Source organism: Melopsittacus undulatus, chromosome 3 (genome assembly GCF_012275295.1).
Source record: "Melopsittacus undulatus isolate bMelUnd1 chromosome 3, bMelUnd1.mat.Z, whole genome shotgun sequence".
NCBI classification, from domain to species: Eukaryota; Metazoa; Chordata; class Aves; order Psittaciformes; family Psittaculidae; genus Melopsittacus; species Melopsittacus undulatus.
In genome coordinates this window covers 91,698,678-91,720,914 of record NC_047529.1, presented here as the reverse complement: position 1 = coordinate 91,720,914, position 22,237 = coordinate 91,698,678, and the positions used below count along the sequence as shown (strand labels likewise).

Here is a 22,237-nt window from a genome sequence, read left to right as displayed (position 1 = left end):
AAGAATATATACATGGGGTCAGACAATGGGAGTCGAACAAGCAATCTTTATAAAAAAGTTTTGCTTCCCTATGATAATAAAAATTTACCATTTAGTATAGGTAAAATGAAACACAAAAAAAAAAAAAAACAAAAAACAAACAAACATATTCCAGTTATAACTGTGGGCAAGCTTCCATTCTGCAAGGCATGTAGGCGTCTAATTATAGGCAACTATCACTACCATAACAGCTAAAATTAAACAAAATATTTGACCCATGCTTATTAAACCAAAACCTCCTTTTGCATCAAGAGATTACACTGCAACAGAAGAAACTAATTAACATGTAGGTATGTAATTATTATAGTTAGAAATCAGGGCACAAGGTCTTATAAATTTTTATCTATTTATTTATTTAAAAAAGGGAAAAGGATGTAAGGCCTTAAATGCATTTCTTCAAACACACAGGAAAACCAACAGATCTAAAGTGGTTATAAATGTAGCAAATAGCTTTGACTCTTAAAAGAAAAAAAAAAAACAAAAACAAACAACCAAAACACAACAGCCCCCCCGCCCCAAAAGAAAAGCAAACACTCCAGACTACACATCAATGCTACAGATGCTGAAAAAATACTTGCAAACATGGTGGAAAATCAGAAGCAAAACAGAGAGATAAGTACCTCTTCCTGGAAGAGGTTCTGGCGATTCTTCAGTGCTCGGAGCCTGTTTTGTTTGTTTTCATGCTCCAGATGTTCATCAGGGGGATGAAAGTAGCCAATCAAGTCCTGCAGGCTCAGACTGACTGACTCAATAGGCAAATCGACAGTGGAAGACTTCACTTTCTTGCTGAGAGAGTCAAGGCCCCTACAAGAAGATGAAAAGTCTCCTGGGTGCTGGAAATTTATTTATTTTATAATGTAAACTTCCTTATTGGTTTAAAAGCAGTTTGTTGAGCCAAAGCTCAACTCATTTTCTGACAGCTGTGATTTAAATCTGCCCTAGTCTCCACTTAATGATCCACCTCTCTCTTCCCAAACATAAACTGGGAGCTATCAAAAATGTTGTTTCTCTTAATTTTTTCTGAAATCCAAAACACACATTTTAATATTCTACCTACACATTTACCAAGAGGCACACCAAAAGATGAAAATGAACTCCTGTAAACCTAATTCAAAGCATCATGAGACTGGAAAAGCCACAAGGCAAAGAACCAATCCTACGGTGCCAGAGGGCCCAGCTAGTCCACAGGGGCTCTCAGGCATGTCTCTATCCTGTTTCTCAAACAATCTTCAGTGCTAGAAGATTCCACACAATTTGTCCCAGCACTTCATTAGCCTTTTTGTTTCAAAAAAGGGCTTTTGTTTAAAAAAAACCTTCCAGTTCAACCTTAGTAGTGTATGACTACTATCTCTGAGAATTAGGGGGGCAGACTGTTCTCATCCATGTTGCATCTGCCCCTTGCTTATCTGAATCCCCAGGCCCCATAGTCCAACTTTTCCTCAGCACTGTGCTTTCCCTTCTTCTGTGATACACCCCTCTCCTCCATTTAAACCTCATCTTTCTTAAAATGGGGCTGCTATAGCCAAGGCTGAGGCTTCACTAGTACCAGGAACCACGCAGAAGGCAAGGGCTTTCCCTCACACCTCTCTGACTCCCCTCAGGAAGGTGCTGGTGGGCAAGAGCTGAGCAGGGTGCTGCAGGAGGGCTGCTGGAACCTTCTGGAAAGAGCAGGAGGGGCCATGAGGGGCAGAGAAACTAGGGGTGCTGAGGGCCTGTGAACATCACACCCATCCTCAGGGAGGAGGCAAAGATCCAGCGGATCCTGAAACTGTGCAGGAGCCAGCCAGGTCCCGGAAGTGCTGGGAGAGGAGCAATCCTGAAGGGAATAGCCCACCCTGCTGGCACGCAATCAGGAGGAGCATGAGGAGGCAGCTTATTTGACACTCACAATTTCTCTTTTGACTCATTCTCAATTGTGCGATTGTATAAACGTGTTTACTAGCAAATTTTTGAGTAAAACCCAGGTAGTAGAGAACCTTTTTTTGTTTCCATTAGTGACTCCATTTATGCTTACCTAAAGACCACTGAGCTCCAGCTGGCAGAGGAGCCTGCCATGTCCACATGGTCACCAAAGGCCCCCCGCAACCTCACTCACAACCATCCTCACCTCCTGAGCTGCACAGCACCCTGCTCACTCCCAGGATTCCCCTCTTGGCCATGATATGCAGCAGAAGATCCCGTTTTATACTCTGCTTCTTTGGTAAGTATTTGAAGGGGGAAAGGGAAGTGCTATTTATTTGGGTTTAGGGATTTTTTGTTGTGGGTTTCATAATTGTTGATGGGGTTTTGTTGTTGGGGTGGTTTTCTTATTTGTTTTGTTGGGTTTTTTGTTGTTAGTTATGTTTTTGGGTTTGGTGGTTTTTTTGTTCTTTTTTTAACTACCATGTTCATCTCAAACGGTGAACTACAGCTGGAAAACTTCTAAATTTAGGAAACATTAATTCACTAGGAATATTTGCTGCTGAAGAATAACAATCTCTTAGAACAGGTAACACAATTTTTCCATAAGATAGCTACAAAAGTTATCTTTAATGCATAATATTTAGTGTTAAGTGCAATTTTTCTGTTGACTTTGTGGGAAAGAACTGGGGCACACACCAACCAGAATAATTTTGATCCTCTCCAGATCAGCTCTTTCTTCCTGGTGTAATATCCTGCCAAAACTAAATTGTTAAACACTACCTTGGACTCCCTGCGCACTCCATAAAAATCTCCACTGTAATTTAGCAGTACATTGATTTGTGAAACCTAACCATTAAATTGCCTTTCTCTGTCCTTATCTTTTAAGGCATTTTTAGAAGCTTCCAAGAAAATGTATTATTTACAAAGTGACCCAGGGCTTGCATTTCTTTTAAATGGAAGAATAGGCAATTCTCCTGACTGAAATTTTAATCTGTTTTTATTTAAGTACCTGAAGTAAATGCTGGGGTTTGTTTTGTTTTGTTGTTTGTTTCATTTGTTCAGTTGTTTGTTTGTTTTTTCCAAAAAAATGCCATTTTTTGTCAATTGGCTATGTCTTTGGCTGTGCACTGACATGATTGCCTCAGGTCACCATCTCCCACATTGTCTTCTCTTATGACAAATGAGTTTCTGTGAAATTCTTATCATTCCATATAGTCTTACTGCATATCATCTTTTTCATGGGGCTTTTCATTAATTACTAAAATCACAAACATTTGAGAATTAGCATTTCAGCAGTATTGTTTAGGAGGACATTTGGAGTAGGAAGATAGATGCAACTGCATAAATCTGGCAGAATTTTAAATGGCTACAATACTATGAGAGAAAGCATTTTATACATAGTAAAATATTAAAAAAGCAAATATCATTATAAGGAAACAAATGAAGAAAGTTTAATGGGTGGGTAGGAAGGTGTAATTTGTTACTTTTAAGAAATTTTACTTGAGATTGTGAACCTCTTCAGTATATTTGTGTCTTTATACAGTTATCTCCTTCTTTCAGGTTTTTCACAGAAGAGCTGTTTTAAAAACCATACTTAGAAGAGCTAAATGATGCACTGCATGACTTATAGCAAATTTTAGCATGAAAAAAAAATCTCTGGTTTATTTGAATTTTGAGTATGTTTATGCATTCAAATCAAGGTTGACTAATAAAGTAGTATTAGAAGATAGAGAAAAGACACTGATGAATACCTCTCAAGGACATCTCTGCTGATAATACATAAAGAACTTGCACATATCTGGTTTGAGAAAGATTCATGTGTTTGTTCTGAGGGCTAAATTGTTCACTGTTGTGTTAACATCCACTTTGAATAAAATAAGAGATTAAAAAAATAGAATGAAAAGATCAATTTACAAGCCCACCTTATAAACCTGTTGAAAAGGAAGACTGTACTACGTATGACACGTGCTGTACGGGACTCTTCATTCTGAGATCTGGACAATGTTAAACCATCATCCATGTGACCTTCATGGTGCATTATTGCCTGCAATACAAAAATAAGAAGCAGCCACTGCAAAAGGAAATATTATCCACAAATAAGAGGTAAAAAACCTCGAAAAAAAAAGCTAGTAAGACAGGCTAGGGAATTATGAAGTCACACACACACAGCAAAAAAAAGATAAAGAATTTCATTAAATACTAATAGTCCCATGTTTTACTTCCTCATGTCCAGTGACATACTTGTACTTAGCCAGCAGGTTCAGTGCCATAATAATCTCAAAGCCACAGCTTCTATAAACAATATACTTCATTAGGAAAAAAACCAAACAAACAAAAAAAAAAAAAGAAAAAGGAAAAAGTCTGTGAGGTCTTGTTTGTTTTTTTTTTTTGTTAACCTCAAAAATAGTTCCTTTGCACTGTAGCTGATCCCTAAAATACAGGTCAAAACAGGTCTTCTTTACTTGTCATGATTTGCAAGGATGTTAATAGCCTTCTCTTCTGACTGTGCCTTGAGTCAATACCAATAACTTCCAGCTTTATATGTTTAGTCATTGTGGCTGTAAAGGTATTCAATCCAATCTATATAAAAATTTTAAACTATTTTAGATAAAAACTTTTATTTGTCATATACACAACACAGGAACTATTTACATTACTAAATTATTCAGCAACCTATCTTATTTTGAATAATTTTAGATACAAGTATTACAACTATAATTATATTAGTATTATAACTTACATTTTACACATATATAAAGTTTTCTAGATACATACTTTTATAGAAAATATTTTTATAGAATATGTGTGTGTACATATATACATATATGACAGATAGATTTTATATATGAATATATTTATGTACAATTATAAGGCCTGCTCTAGATTTGAAATTCTGGCATGGAAAACAGTCCTAGGAAATACTACAGTGTGGATAAGCATCACATTTTGTCTTTTTTAAATAAGGCTAAAACATGTTTTCCTTGCTGAGAAATCATTTCCTGCAAAGTTATACATTTAAAATAAACACTACCACAAATACAGCTTCTGGAAGATGTGTTAAGTTGTAAAGGAATCTTTTTCCAACTTTATTATGCTGAACTAGCATTCTGTTTGGCCATGGTTATCCTTTAATAACCCCTCAGGGCTCAAGCCTTGACCATTCCAACCCAAAAGGTCATACATGTGCCACAAGGAAAAAGACTTTGAACTACAAGCTTCCTCAATCCAAACTATAGCACTTCGAAGAAAGAATTTTCTACAGAGAAATGTAGAAAGCATATTCTACAGGCTATAACTAATACTTTAGTTTGGCATCAAGTATATCCAGATTTATCAGTTTGTGGGTTAAAGAATTCAGTACATCACATAACATTTCAATATGTGACTAAAAAAACAAACAAACGACAACAACAAAAAAAAATCACCTTTCACAATGAAACAAAGACATGCTTATAACAACAGAAACACAGAAATTAGCTGTCTCTGGTAGTTCCCCTCATTTCCCCCCTCGCCCTATAAGACTATGACTGAATGAAAATCATTCCTATTTATAACCTTACCTTCCGCTGCACAAAACCCATTCTTACAGACTTTGCATCAGCAGACTGGTATGTGAGCCATAATCCTGTATCTACATGTTGTATGAAGCATATTGAATCCCCATATTTTATTTCAGGTGCTCCCATTCCATCCACCTCTTTTCTTGTCCCTATGTCCAACTTTTCCTGAAGAAGAAAAAAAGTGTATACCAGAACAATAATTATCATGTTATATTTTTATAAAATACTAAATACTAAGCAATTGTCCAGAACAGGACCTAACAGAATAATTGGGATCCTTCTTTAACTAAATTATTTTAAGATAGCAAAAGTATAACTTTTAGTTAAACATTCAAGGAAAAGATGGAGCTTCTCTGCTTCTCCTGTCAGCAGCAGAAGACAAGCCACTTCCTTCAGGTCCTCAAAGTAATGTTACAAATAATGAGACCAAAAATTCTAAATGTTCTATCTTACTACAGCCAAGAAATGCGAATGATTATACGATACACATGTATATGCCTTAATTATCTGGGGAGACAGCTTCACTGTAAAAGATAACAAAGAATGTTTTTTTTTTAATTAACAGAAAAGAATCTCGAGTTTATTAGAGGGGTTTTTTTAAACATTTCTTAAGTAAAGGTAAATGTCATGTAACTAGATTTTCACCTTACAATTATTAATACATTTTGAAGCACTTAAAAAAATTATCAGGTGAAATTCTTATTAATTTTTATTATTACTTTTCATAACATTAGACTTCTAGATAGAATATATTCATTAATTCAACAGTTTCTGCATAGAGATGTTGATTTCACTATCTTGTAAATGCCTGATTCCTTAAATACCAAAATTCTTATTAAAATCTTGTACCTTGATACATGGCAATAACTGATTTACTAATACATCTGATGCCAATTACCAAGTTACCAAGTGCTTCTATTTCATTATTAATTCATTATTTTATTCATATCTTTTCTGTAAATGTTGTATTAAATCCTTTCAAAAGCTAACCCAAATAAGCTGAATGTAGTAACAGCTGGAAATTGAAAAGCTAGCTATATTTGGACATTGCACACAAATGATGTTGAAGGAAAAAATGGGTTGGGTCCTGCCAGCACATGAAGAAATAACAGCCTGATTTCAAGCTCCAGTCTTTTTAATTGCCTTCATAACTCGAAGATAGTGTGAACCTGTGTGAAACATACTGTGCTTTTACACTTTAAAATTTTCTTTTTTTTCAGGTCTTCCTCCACACAACTAATTACTTCAGATATGAACACATGAATTAACAAATTCTCATAAAGCACCATCAGTAACATGAGGGATTATTAATTGAAAATATTATTTTGTACCTTATTTAAATGCTACTATTACAGAAACTGAAAGTGGGTTGACACTGAAATCTTCATTACAATTAGAATTAATGTTAAATTTACTTAGGACAAAAAATGCAATGCTAACAATTTGCCAAACAAGAGCTCTTCCCTCACCCATTTAAGTACACGGACAACTCATCATGTAGGTTTAGAGGCCAGACTGAATTCAGTCACTCTGAAATTAGCCCTTTCTTGCAAAACAAACATCACAGCCAGGAAAGCATACAGTAAAAGCTGGTTTAAAAAAGGAGAGAAATTGAAAGCTGGGTGGTGGTGTGACAAAAGCAGGCATTAAGAGTATTCATTTGGGAGCTTTAAGACACTGAGCCTTCTTGGGGAGTGGACAGGAACCAAAAATTTTTTATAAAAGGGAAGATTTGAATGGAGTGCTGGATTCATGCCAATAAACAGCAGGTAGTTGAGAAAGTCATATAAGTCAATCTCATTATCTACTGTAAAATAGTTGGTCAGAGCAAATCAGGATCTTAAAAGCATCAGAAATCACCAGGCCACCCTTTAATAATTGCATACTGGTACAGACATTAGGTGATGCAATTTTTCATCCCACTACACTCATCCCATGACCCATCATTACATAACCATCTGCTAATTCTTGCTACAGCACATTTACAAAGAACAGCTTTAGTTTTATTTGCAGTCTAAGCTCATTCTCAGACCATCAACTTTTTCTAAATGAGGATTAAAAATCTTCATTCATTACACTAGAATAAAAAAAAAAAAACAACAGCTGTTTTCTGCAACAGTCTGTAAACCACCTCGGTAATGAGGAGCAAAAAGCACTGGAAATAGAGATGTTTACTGAGCAATAGGCCAGGTTTTTTCCAGAAGGATATGCTCTTCATAAAAAGTTTTGATTCCATGCATACAAGAATACAAGGTGATCTCACATTCATTGTGAGCTAAACAGGCAAATAATTTTAAATGCCAACCTTCCTCACTGAAGAGATTGGCATTACTAGTAGTTATATTAATGCTGCACTGATTCCATACCTTGGAAGACCGAAAACAGAATGCCGTAGATTTTACATCTGCTTTCTCTTTGTCTGTAAGAAGAAGACTCTTGTCATCCAGGAGACTTAAATATTTTCCTGTTGTTATATGTCTTAGTCTGAATGCCTGTCCCCATCTAATGTGGCTTCCACTCCACCTAAGAAAGTTCATAGGAAATGGTTGGGGTTTTTTTGGAGCAAAACATAGATGTTAATTATTGGCAAAAATATTTTGAGGTAAATGATACTGCTAACTAGTTGGTAAAAGGATAACATTCTACAGGTCAGATTATCATCAACAAAATAGATATTTTGTGGTTATCGTCTATAAAACTCTCCTAATAATCTTAATCTTTTCTTTCACATAGGCTTTCTTGGTTCAGACTGAATTCCTCTTGAGAGAAGATACAAACCGCCTATGGAAAAGGAGGCTCATGCTGTATACAATGAGCTTAGATCTGCCAGTTCCCTCTTCAACATATTACCTACCAGCAGCGAGGTTTGTTCACTCTCCCAGAGCACTCTCCTTTCAGAATTCAGCACGCTTTAAGCACACTTATTTTTGGCATACTACTTAAATAGCTAGATAAATCAATAAATTAAATGCAAATTCTCACAAAATAAAAGTTCAAAACTATTAAGCCAAGAATGGCCCAGATTGTTCATATTCTATAGGAGGAAATGAAAGAAGAAAGGCAAAGATTTTGCATCTGAGCTCCTCAAGAACTCTCCAAGTTGAAATACAGGTTGCAGGTTACTAACTTCTTGCCTTAAATTGGCAAGTTTGTTCTTCCCAATTACCCCAAAGATAAACTTGTGTAGGGGTTACTAAAGAGGATGCATTTCACAAAGGTTCCTCAAATATTCTGAAATCTTCTTAAATATTCCTTATATTGAAAAACTGACCTAGCTGGGATATTTTCTTGGATCTCATGTTAACTTTCTTCCATTTTATTTATTAAAAATTTTACACCATAGATGTATGTGTGCACTACTTTCTTGAGAGGAAATCGTGTATTTATTCTGTCTTTGCAAAATGCCTATCATAATGGAGTTACAACATACTGCCATGGTTCTGAAGTTCTGATACACAAATGCTAACAACGCTCTATACTCACCATGGCTTGAAATGGCTTCAAATTATCAAAAAATGTTCACATAATATCAGTGAAATACACAAACACATCCTTATGAATGTAATCTGATTGTAAACTTACTCCCATATCAGAATTGTGTATTACTGCGTCTTCTCACTTGCATTTAAAGTAATTCCAGGAACAATATGTAAAAACTTAAAAAGTCTTTATTCAAGCTTTTTAAATATTCAGATACTGGTCTTAAAATCCTTAAATTAGAACTTACTCAGGTTTAAGACATTTGTGTTTTCCCTGACGCATATATGTAGTAGATTAAGGCACCTACCTATGCAATACAAATATCCATTTCTTTAAAAGCATGTCTTATTAAGAGCTGGCCACAGTGCATGCCAAGTATGCAAAACCAATTTGGCAAGGATTTTTAAAGAGCAGAAGTTTTTAAAATGCAAGAGCAGCACCTGGCTTCTGTTTTGTTACTACAGTATTTATTACACTTCACTAATTAAACTTCTAAACCTTTTCAGCCATTGCTTTTTAAAAGGCCAGATGAATGAAGAGGTTTTCTGGGTTTCCCCTCCAATATTTTTCTTTCATAAATTAGTTTCTTCTGTTTAGGTCAAGAGGATAGGACTCAATTTAGGAAGGAAGGAAATATGGAAGCTTTCTATGTTAGAAATGTCTTTTCTTCTGGATTCTACCCACTGAAGTCAGTATAGTCCACAAAAGCACATATAGGTGTAAGTATTCTAGCACAACTTCTGCTTCTCAATTAAGTAAAATGTCAGGTCAGGAATCTCAGCTATTGTACTGTTGAGTCTTAGCAAAATACATCAGCTCTGCACCTTTAAAATGATGGGCCATGCCTGGGAGCTGCCTTTTCTCTAGTCTGATTTAATTTTATCTTGAACCCAAAAGATACGGACCATAAGAAAAAGAAAATAATAAATGTAGTGCAATTGAACCATTACTGTAGCTCAGGCCTGCAAGACAGGAAAAAGGACAATTCATGGTCACTTACCCTTTTGAGCAGAAAGTATCTTATGAAGCCATTTCTGACTACTAAAAATTAATTTCTGCAGTGTGAGAATATGATTCCTGTCACCTTTTGGTGCAATAGTATCTAGCATCCCAAGAGGCAGTCTACACGACTGCATACAGACTACTCAGGCAATTTTTACAAGAGTTTTCCACTACTGAGGAGAGTTCAGAAACAATTATTCCATTGGAATAATGTAAAGCTAACAGAATTAATGTTATATCTGTAGTTATTCTAGGAAGGACTAGAAGTGATGGATGACTTAAGGTATGCATACACTATGTTACAAATTTATGCATTTGTTTGAATAGTAATGCTCTTGCAATTCAGCAATGAATGTATACAGCCGTTAGAGTATCATCCAGTAAAACAGGGAAGTGAGGCACTTGTAAAAGAGAGTGTTATTGGGATTTTATTTGTTTTTTCCTCATGGTAAGAAAGTCACATTCCTTAAAAAGAAAAAATACCACTACCTTTGCTTAGTTGTTTTGACAGTTCTCAGAATTTCTCAGTCCTATATGCTCAAATATTTATACCTCAAAAGTATCAGGTGTCTGTCAAACTGAGACATGACAGCCCTAACAAAAACCTGTAGTTTCTTAAAATTCCACACTGTACCAGTACCACTGCTTATTAGGGAAGTACATGTAATAAGGAAAATAAAAAGATCCTTCCACAGTTTCGTTGTTGTCACTTAAGCACTCTCAAGGTCAATTTTAGTCCAAAGGTAAAATCTCACTGCCCTATCAATGACATTTAACATCATCTAAATAAATAACATGTATACATAAAAAACAGCATCATTAGAGTGCAATCTTGCCCTAAGCTACTCTAATTTAATCTCTAAAAGCACTCATTTATTAGCCACTAGAAATTTTATCACAGCACATATTTTAATACAATTTATGTGTAATTTTACAGTGTAATTACCTGAATAAACAATGCAAACACTCTAATACTTCCAACAATGCAAAGTAGCATTTTTTCCCATAAATTTTTGCTTTTAACGTCTTCCAAGTGGCTTAAATAAGTTAGGGGTGGCACACATGAATTATTATTTCCAGGGAAACAGTTCTGTTTATGTTACATACATGTGTTGAAAATATAAATTGTGAATTCACTGACAGCTGTAACAACTTCAGAAAAAAAAAATCAAACCAGGCACAACATGTTCATTAACATGCACTCTCTATAGGAAGTTGTTTTATATTCCATTAGTGATAAAGAGCACTTTTTTTGAAGACTATTTTAGTATTGTCAGTCTGGTTTTATAGTTACCAATCTGATTTTATAGGAACGTTCTCACTATACAAAAAGTGCCCTGCCAACAAACTTCTTTTTTGGAAAGAGGTTTTACTTACGCAACTCTTAGAGTCTCTAGTCGCCAAAGAGAACGAGCATGAATTGACACAGCACCGCCTTCATAATGGACAGTTCTGAAAACCAAGCAAAGGCACAGACTAAATGCTCAGTTCTGTTGGAAGAATTCATCATATATGTTTGCTCATTTAACTGCATCTCTCATTTTAAGACCACCAAAACAATTATTGCAACTGTCAGATTCAAAGGTTATCAGACTCAAAACTAGCTTTTATCAATTAAGCCTGTAGACTTAATTACTCAAATTCTTATTTCCTTCAGCATCCATTATCGCGATATTCATAACAAAAAGATTTATACAGTGTTTGCTTGGACAACTTTCTTAGTCTTTTAATTATAGAGAATCCAGAATTTCTTTATTGTTTTTTTATTAAAAGCCTGATAATTACTGTATTTCTAGAATCTAACAAAAATTATTATAAATATTTGTGATCACTGCATACATCTGACAAGAAAGGCAGTGTTCTCTCAGAGTTTATATTGTTAAAATAATAATGGAAATCTGCTTATTTGGCACTGTATTTTATTATAATAGCACCTAAAGTTTCACAACCACACTGATACAGTATTCACATGTCAGATATTAACAGCTTCCTATTTCCAAATTTTTATATGTACTGACCCCTCTAGTTCCTGCATATAGCTAGAAATCTAAGTGCTTCTAAAAAAAGCCAATTAAGCATAAAAAGAGGTTTAGAGATTTTATTCTCCATTATTCTATAGACAGTTAAATGATCTATATTGGGTCCACAAAATGGTTTAGGTTTATGGTCACCAAAAGCCCTGAGTAGATAACCTGGGTTCTTTTCAAAATAAACACTGAGGAATGTGGTGAGCATTAAGCACCAGCACCCCAGATTTAAGCAGCTGTTCTCTGGACTGATTCCTGCCCTAAGACACTGCCAGAATTATTAACTTAGGCCTTGGCTTTGGGAAAACGAATAAAGAAGTCACTTATGCAAAGGAGTTCTGTCACTATGCTTATCAGACCAAGCATGTCAGGGAACACTGCCGAAAAATGGCCTAGCTTTACAGATCCTGGAAGAGCTTACAGACTGAGTAGATAATGTGATCTTCAGCCAAGATAGGGCACTGCCAAAACAGCCAGAGGCATAACTTTAGGGACTATTAATACTGAAATTGTAGGCCATTGTTTGTTAGAAGCAGTTCTTGAGGACCACAGTTTAGGAATCAGGTACTTAGTACTTACTAGGCTTTAGCTTTCAAATCCCTCCTATGGCTATAATACAGAGGGACTGAAGGCTTAACACAGAGGAAAACCAGGCATTGAAAGAGATTGTTCAAAACCAGAATAAATAGTGAATTAGAATCTACTTCTCAGTACTTCTAACCATACATTAAACTACAGATGTGTTAAAATTCATCTTGGAATAGGCTAGAAAGTATTAAGGAAATAAACACACTCAGATATTGCAAAAGAATTACAAATTATATGGGGGGGAAAAATGAGTCGAAACACAAAATAAATATTTCTCACTACAATTACAGAACCAATCACACTGAATATTCATGACATATATATAAATAGAAATTCTGGCACATGCTTCATGTACCAAGAAGTTATAGGTGCATAATAAATATGTATAAAATCTTCTCCATGATCTTATATCCAGTATTTTCTCCACGTATTGTCTTAGTCATGTGTTGCAATGGTTGTGGTGCCAGGAGCAACTGACAGGTATTAGCAACTCTCTCATATCTCTCTCACAGAAGGGAACAAAATTCAAAGTCAATCTTGAAATTGGCCTTCAGTAGTATAATAAAAGAAAAATGGTAAACAATCTTGCATTCAGCTGCTTCTCTGTTCAGGCACTCTCCAGGCATTTGTTCAAGTTTTTGTTCTACAACTAATAGACTGGGTTTGTCTTGTAACATCTAAGCAATAATAAATCAGATGTCACCCTGGTTGGTCTGTTTCAGCTGGGGACAAGACAGGGTATGTTTGTGGGGAGGCTGTTGTTGTTTTTCTTTTTTTAAAGTCAAAACATTCTGATTACATCGCTATTTATTTCAATATGAACTTCACTGACAAAAGTGCATTTGGAATTCTTCACTCACATAATACAAAATTTAGACTCTTCATTTTATTCTGTGTTTTACAAGCCACTGTATATAATCTGAGAAATAAGGTTGAAACAAAAGCTTAAATCTATCTGAACATTTCATTGTTGTTACCTTGTTACTTTTCAGGGATGAAGTTCTTTCTCACAGTGGAAACCCTGATACCAGTATCTCAGTCTGAGAACTCTTCTAAAGCTAGCTTTGGATTACACGTACCAGTTGGATCAGTGTAATTTTAAACATCTAAAAAACTTCCAGTTACAAACTTAAAATAATGGCTTCCCATGGGCAAATTAGTTTATTTTATGTCACTGTCTATCCACTATGTCCTTTCCCTGTTCTTTAAAAGTGAAGCTATCACTCACATAAAATGAGAAAATGGGAAAGAGATTGAAATTAAGAATTCCTAAATAAAAATGTGCAATTTGTTTACCCAAGGAAATAAAAAGGATCCTGTGATTCTCTCTTATTTTCATGTAAATGATTCTAGCCCTTCTAGGGCTAGATTCTTTCCATTCTCCTCCCGATCCCTCTGGGAACAGGGGAAGGAAGAAGTGGGGGGGAAGGGCAGGAGTGAACAAGTGGCTACATGGTTCTGAGTTACCGGCTGGGCTTAAACCATGACAAATGGGTACAGGAGCAGCAGAGAGAGTGAAGGCAGACAGACAGTAATAGCACTTCAGGGACAAAAGTCAAAAAGGCACCAGCAAAGCTTCAGCTAAAAACTAAGTGACAGCAATGTGGAGGGAGACTGAGAAAGAGAGTCCTCCACTGGGGAATAGAGGGCTAGAGATCAAGGATCCCAAGCAGTGAAAAAATGCACATTACAAAACCTTATTATGAAACTGTAAGTAACGTAAATGCATGAGGAAATTCAAAGTAACAGCTAAAAAAGAGAGGACAAGAGCTACAATGAGTCTTCTAGAAAGCCTGGGATACCTTGTACCTTCTGAACTATACCCATAGCACTAATCCCTTGCTTTTCTTTTTTTTCCCCCTATTCTTTCCAAAGCAGTTTATTTGCATATTCTACATCAATGGATTAATGATATAACCATTTTTATTTCAAATTAAAGTATCTATAAGGAATTCAGGACCTTTGAGAATTTCAGTTCATCTTTACTGTAAACCTTAATCTAGTTTATTAGTTTTCTGTCTGACTATGACTGTATGTTAAATTTGTCCTACAGGGCCAGGGACTGTCATTCCAGCACCACAGATTGCACCAGGAGTGCAGGCCCACAGGTTATTACTTAATGGTGCTCTCCCTGGCTTGTTCCCAGCATTCTCCTCCACTTTCTGAGATGGATCTGAGATGACAAGGCAAAGTGAAAGTAAACATCAAAAAGAAAGCTTGATATCTGAATCTCTCATCTTCCATTACAATAATGAATTAATTACACAGCTTTAAAATAGATTACCATGTACCAAAATCCCTGGAGCATCATTACTGAATTCATCTTGTTATTGTTCAGCAGAGAGGGTAATCATTTCAGTGAAATTCACTGACTACAAACATTAAATGAGGTTAAAATAAATTACATTAAGTGACAGTGTTTCCATACTGCTGAAGTAGTTTTGGTTCAAGAACCTGTAAATCCTAAGTACCAGAGCAAGAAAATACTGGAGTAAAACTCAGTAAGTTGGAATGAATCAGGGCGCCACAAATATGGCATAAATGACATAACAATATTGTACCTGGACTATACACAAATGAACTAATAAGATAGCAAAGTTCAAGTTAAAGAAATTATTTCACTTCCTTCAATGACAGTCAAGGCTGTTCTGTTTCTAACTTGAAAAATCAACCACTGAAGAGCTCTAACAGACTTTTTCGAATTTCTAAAAGCACAACCATTACTCTTCAAGGCTCCCAGGTTGTTTTAGCCACGGAGGAAAGGTTACTGATTTATGCTGGCTGAAAACTTCCTCAGTTCACATTTTAGTCATAAACAATCCTTCACACTCACCATATCAAGAGGTATATTTTACCCATCTTAAGAGAATGGCATTGAAAGGAAAGTGAAAAATGAGCTGTGATTGGCTGTCATATAGATTTTGATTTTTAACACTTTAAAACTCTGTATATTCATTTCTGAGACTAATATGAAGTGTTCAATATAAATTACAAAAGGCTTAATGTAATATGTTTAACCCAAAGAAACTTTCAAATGCAGAAATGACAAAACTGCCTCTGAAATTAGGCTACACATACATATCTCCTTATGAAGGCCTATTCTCATTGGATGTTTTGAGAAACTGGTAGTCTGTTACATTGCCGTGGTTTAAGCCCAGACAGTAACTCAGAACCATGCTGCCATTTGCTCACTTCCCTCTCTTCTGCCCTCCTCCTTCTCCCAGAGGGTCAGGAGGAGAATTGAAAGAATGTAAAACCCACGAGCTAAGAACAGAACAGTCCAGTAACTAAGTTATAACACAAAACCACTACCGTTACCACCAATAATAATAAGAGAAATAGCAAGGGGAGAAAATATAAAACTAACCCAGGACAAAGGGGAAAAGGAAAAGAAAACAATAAGCACAAGTGATGCACAATACAATTGTTCACCACCTGCTGACTGATACCCAGCAGAACCAGAGCAGCAATCTGGGACTTCTGGGTAACTCCCCCTAATTTATACTGGGCATGACATGCTGTGGTATGGAACACCCCTTTGGCTAGTTTGGGTCAGGTGTTCTATGTCTGCTCCGTCCCGGCTTCCTATGCCCCTCCTCAATGGCAGAGCATGAGACTGAGAAGTCCTTGATTGGAGTAAACATTACTTAGCAACAACTAAAAACATCAATGTGTTATCACGGTTGTTATCAGACTAAAGTCCAAAACAGAGCACTGCACCAGCTACTAAGAAGGAGAAAAATGACTGTTACAGCTTAACCCAGGATACCCACATCAAGTGATACTTTGCAAATGCCAGGAGCACTTAACTCTCTCACAAGTTAATGTCTTTCTGTAACAATGTATTTTTGAAGGGTCCAAATTCAACTGCAGTCCTCACTTTACATACTGCAAGACAAAATGCAGATTAGTTGCAATGAGAACATTCATGGTCCCCTTCTGCACTGGGAACTATGAATAGGCACAGCCCTACTCCTGTGTGCACTTTAACTTCTAAAAGAGTATGAATGTGATGGGCTATAATAAAATGCAAGCATCACAACCTAATCAAATAATTTTGATTACATATTCCACTGCTATCTGCCATTAGGTTTTGGGTACTTCTAAGTAGCAAAAATGAAAAATAAACAAAGAAAACCACCCCCACAGAAAAAAACACCCGCACAAAGTAATCCAAAATTCTACAGTCATGCAGAGTACTGTATTAATAATTAGTTGACATTTTTACAAGAAAATAAAAAATGACACACATAATACAACATCAAAAAATGCAATAAATTCCTCTTAATTGAACAGTAAAAATAGGGGGTGCTGACTAATTCAATTGTGATGGGGAAAATATCAGCTTGTTTATTGTAATATTTTAAAAATCTTTGCTGCACAATCTGCATTTATTATGAACATTTCTTGCAAAATTTTTTAATTAAAGGATTAAAATAATGGTAAATAATTTCACAGAGGCATTTCAATGTACACTTGCTCTAAACGCCAACTTCTACCAAAATTAGAATAACTTTATTCATTCCTTTGATATTATTAAATTCACAAGACTCCTCATTGTGCAATTACATCTCATCACTCAATAACAAAGCCCTTCTTCAATAATGATTCCTCCCTACTTTCTAGTGATCACAATAGCACAGTTTAACAACCAAAAGCTGGACACGCAAGCTCAATAATTAAGCAAGGAAATGGAGTATATATTCAGAAAAAATAGAAGTGAAACACAGAAATAGTCATTTTCTATGACTGTTTCTGCCCCCTATACTAGGCCTCTTCCAGTGCAGATATGGACGACCTTGCTCTGGAGAAAGCTTTGCTAGGCACTGTAATCATGAACACAGTATCTGCATTGTCACTGTTCATAGGCCTCCACTGTGCTAAATGCTGCTCCACAAGAGTATAAACAGATTGAGAACGTGTTTTATTTTGGACTTCTGGTAATCTTTGAAACACTTTTATACTCAAATTTATGTAACTGTACCAATGCTCTAAGAATAGAGAAAAACAGCAGTTATTTTCAGAAACTGCCTAGGAGGTTTCTTCCCAGGATTAGATACCAGGTGACATTATAGAATTGAACTGTTATTTTAGGTCTGTCTGATCCTCTATTTTTTTCAAAAAACAAAACAAACCAAAAAAAGCGTAAAGAGAAGGCCTTTGCAGAAAAATAAAAATGAGATAGAGAAATAACTGAGTCACAACAGAGATGGAACTTCTCAGTGTTCCATTATGCTGCCATTCTGCAGAGCAGAGCTGTTCTTCAGGCACATACTGGTACAAAGCTAACCAAGCGCAACCACGATAAACCATCACCAGACTATTTCAAAAGGCAATGAAAGGATAATATGGAATTATACTCTAAATACATCGTACTTTACTATGTCATATGTGCAAAAGTTACAGAACTTAAATGAAAGATATACTAATTTATGTTACAATTTTTTACTTGCCAAAATTACCCCTACTTTTTAATATATTCCTACCAGCAGTTAAAAGCCACCCATCAAAACAAGGTATGCATACATACTGAAAACTGAAAGGACCCACAAACTGTCCTTTTAGATATTATTTTGAATGAGCAAGTAAGCAAGAGTCCTAATAAGAGATGAAATTATAAAGGCTTTAAGCAACAACTGAATGCACTAATAATTTAAGAGAAGGAAGTTAAGGGTACAAAGCAATTACACCTATACAGAAAATAGGAAAACAACTATATAGGCACCATTTCTTGTCTACTTGCTTTGTTTTTTGGGGGGCACCAGACTGATTAGGGAAAATGTAGGCAGTGTAGAAAGAAAAATAAGGATCTGTTCTGTTTATAGCACTGTCCTGCAGCTTAAGAAACGAACCCTATTCTTCAAATGCTATAGGACAAAAAGATGCATCATGTAAATGCACAAGCAGAAGAAAATATTGTTTTCTTGACTTGCAAATTCACACTCCGTTGTGGTTTATACGTAATGATAGCCTTGTTGAAGAGATTTGTAGTGTGTTCTTAAGCATTCATTACTGAAGTGCCTGATATCCTATAAATCTGGAATTACACTGCAACTGCAGTTTTTAAAAGAAATTTTGCAGGATTTAGACTGAAGTAAGAGCAAACACTATAGAATTCTATTATGTGTCACCTAATCTTTTAATTAATCATTTTAAGCGCAAGGATAATAATAGCAGCAAAAAACTTCAAGCTGTAATGGATCTATCACATAGTAACTAAAATTAAAACACCAACCGATCACATTTTAACTTTCAGCATTTTGAAGTATCTTCTGTGTTTAAAATTATTTCCTTGTCTAAAAAACAGAATTAGCCAGGAAGAATTGGTTAGCAGCTGTATAAGAAAACCCAAGTTTTTATCATTAATATTTAAAAATTCATAGAATATTTTTGCTATATTTTTTGAGAGTTTCCAATGTCTTGCTCTTATCTTTACAAATAAGAATAAAATTTAAAAAAATCGTTTCTATTTGCAAACCAAGAAAACTAATTTGGAAATGTATGAATAGCCTATTTTTTGTCATGGAAATGAAGCTCCCCAATATGCTGCATTAAACAAAATATCCCAAAATCAACATTATCGTTCAGCAGTCTTCATACTGAAGGATGGAATAAATCATATGACACTGCCTTATTGAAAAGCAGCTTACGGTATATTTTATTAGAGCTAATAAACAGGACTTTGATTCATCCATATAATTACTCCACAGAGACATGTCATTTTCAGTGCCAGTCATTTCACCAATTGGATTTATTGGTTAACTCCATACTGAGCTGTCATCACTTCTCTACTTCCATTCTAGGATTCTTTTAGTCAAAAAAATAACCATACTTTAATTCCTAGACTACCATGACAGGTACACTTCAGATAAATACCCAGACCAGCAGCCTTGAAGGAATGGGAAGTATTCTTAACATATCCTGTCCTGAGGAATTTGTTGTGATTACAGAAAAAAAACAACACTAAAGAAAGCAACCCATTTCATTCATAATGTTTGTAAGTTAGTAGAGATGACAGTAAGTTGTCAAAAATCACTACTGCTTTTACACCTGGAAAGTGAAATCAGACTTGAGCAATACTAAAATGAAAATGCAAGACTCTCATATCCGAAGTTCATCTCAACAAAATTACTCATTATGAGGTATACATTCTATAACAGGGTCTTTCAAAAATCTGTAGTATTAATTAGTGACATTTAATACTGATTCAGCAACATTCATTATTATTCTATTATAAGCTAGAAACCTACCTTCTTTGTTCTTCTCCATGTTCACCCGAAGGGACTGTCAAACATTCATCCATGTGACCATGCAATAATCTCAAAACATCCCCTCCTATCAGATAACCTTGAATAAAGGGAGAAAATCAAGTGCATTTGTCTGAGCACAGCAGCACAAAACTATAGTTCAAACTGTAATAAATACTACCCTTTTTTGTGGGGTTTTTGTTTGGGTTTTTTTTTCTGTTGGTATTTTATCTTACTTTTAAAAGACAGCCAGAAGAAGGGGAGGCTATCTTGTACCGTGGGGAGCCAGCTGAATACTGTCAAGTGAAAAAAGCTCCAAGTCAGCAAGCAGGAAAGGGTGGGTTAGGAGAGAGACACAGACAGAGGATTCTAGTGTTAGGACTACTCAGAAAAAGGCTGATCCAGCAGAAACAAGTGAGCAGTATCTCTGTGAGAGATACTTCCCTCACAGATTACAGCAGAAATGGAGGACTCTTCTGTTTTACCTGCTGACTTTTGATTTAAGTTTAGCATTTCAGTTCATGTAGTAACAACACAAAGACTGATTTAGCTAATGTTAACTTGAAAATCCTTTTAATGTTTCTGGGAGTTTCCTGTAAGAAAAACTGGGAAGATCCACTTTAAAATCTGCTTGACTTAAGACTCCCAACCTACAATCATGATTTATTTGGACTCCAAAGGCAAACTCCTATAATGTCTAGATCTCCACTGCACCCACAGATTCAAAGCCAAGCACCTGGCTGTACAGTGTACAGATACAGATATGTGCGTTCATAAACTAAGGCACAGAGCATACATGTAACATCACAATATCTGAAGGGCCAGGACATTAAAGCCAGAAGCTGAAAACAAGGCTATAATTCTAATCAGTAAAGATAAAAACAAAACAGATGCTGTTCCATCAGTATCACGCATCCTACAAATTTTGTATTATAATCTAGTAATATTAAGACTTGTAGATTTTAAGTGCAATTCAATGGTATTTTTCCAGTTTGACAAACTAAATGTTAACATTTGTTTGCCTCCTAATCTCATCTTCCCTTGTTGCTAGAAATATCAACTAATGCCAAAATCTGCATTTGAGCAGGATGTGGTAACATGATTCCTCAGCTTTAGTGTTTTAACAAAAAGGTTATTTTCTTTTAACTACCTCCCTTGAATGTCCTAGTTCATTTTACAGACTATTTATCTGTTATTGTCATATAAAGTGGTTTCATTAAACTGTTTCACTTACTAATCTGTTTTTAATTGGAAGTTTTGATTAAGAGAGAGTATTCAAGTGTAGTTATTCCTCTTAATGTTTTGTTTATGAAGATGACAAAGCATTTTGCAGATACTAACAAAATTAACTTTATTTTTCTCTTTCCACTTTTTGAGGGAATTCTCTAATTTGGATAGTTTTACTGAGGCATATACAGTAAGGTCTCATATACTGTCAGAGTCATCCTCCCTTCATAACAAAACAACTTTGACCATAGGAACATTTGCCAGTTTTGCTAGAATAAGGCTTTTGCTCTAACTCTTTCTGGCACCAAAGAGCTGATCTTCTCTAGAAAAGATACTGCCTAAGAAAGATAACATCTATACCTGAGGAAAGAGAAAATGGGAAGGCATAGTAACAAAGAACAAGCAGACATGCACAGAAACACACAGCTGCGAAAATCATTCTACACCATTTTCGCACTATTTCCTGTGGGTATGAATGTATAACATGACATTGTCATTGTGGAGTTCTGCTTTCCAGACAGGCAGGTCTCACTATTGAAGTTCACCAACTACACAGACGTGGCACAGAACAAACCTGGATTTCAGCTAATAAACTGCACTAACATTATTAATGTGAATGCTACACCACTGCTGCCAGCAGTGGGATGACGAGGAGAACTGAGTTTATAGGAGGGACCAACAGGTTGGAGAGAAAGTTTTCTCCTCTCATCAACAGGAAGGGTTTTTCCATAAATTTTAGGACACTTAAGCAATGCACTACCTGTAACCATGACCGCATACTTAAAATAATCTGAGATAATATTTTAAACAATGACCAAAAGCCATTAAAAGAAATGTTATGAATGTTATTGTACCTGTAGCAAAATGAGATTTGAATGAGCTGCTCAGTATTTAGAAAAAAATATGTAAAAAAAACATCAGTGTAATTCTTTTATTTATTAGATTTAACATCTACATAACAGAAACCCACTCCCACACTTGACAGAATAATCAGATTTTGCAGATATTTCATTTACAATCAGTCTTTCAATAATTAAAGTCAAGTTGACCTTACCTTGGGCAGCTTCACTTCCTGAACTGATTGGTGCTACACTCCAGAGTGTCTGCTGGAAGGCTGCATCAACATGTAAACTACCATTGCCGTAAGAGAGATGCTGAAACCATG

General features: G+C 35.5%; 1 protein-coding gene across 1 annotated transcript in view; it reads right to left on the bottom strand.

Annotated features, from left to right (window-relative positions):
• Positions 1-22,237, bottom strand: part of RYR2 (ryanodine receptor 2) — a 363,651-nt gene that overhangs the window by 189,894 nt on the left and 151,520 nt on the right. The window contains exons 9-15 of the mRNA XM_034060766.1: positions 22,127-22,226; positions 19,849-19,945; positions 11,361-11,435; positions 7,868-8,024; positions 5,502-5,666; positions 3,864-3,985; positions 660-843 (exon numbers count right to left, since the gene is read on the bottom strand). Of these exons, the coding sequence (XP_033916657.1) occupies positions 660-843; positions 3,864-3,985; positions 5,502-5,666; positions 7,868-8,024; positions 11,361-11,435; positions 19,849-19,945; positions 22,127-22,226 (900 nt within the window). The remainder of the gene's footprint in view (positions 1-659; positions 844-3,863; positions 3,986-5,501; positions 5,667-7,867; positions 8,025-11,360; positions 11,436-19,848; positions 19,946-22,126; positions 22,227-22,237) is intronic.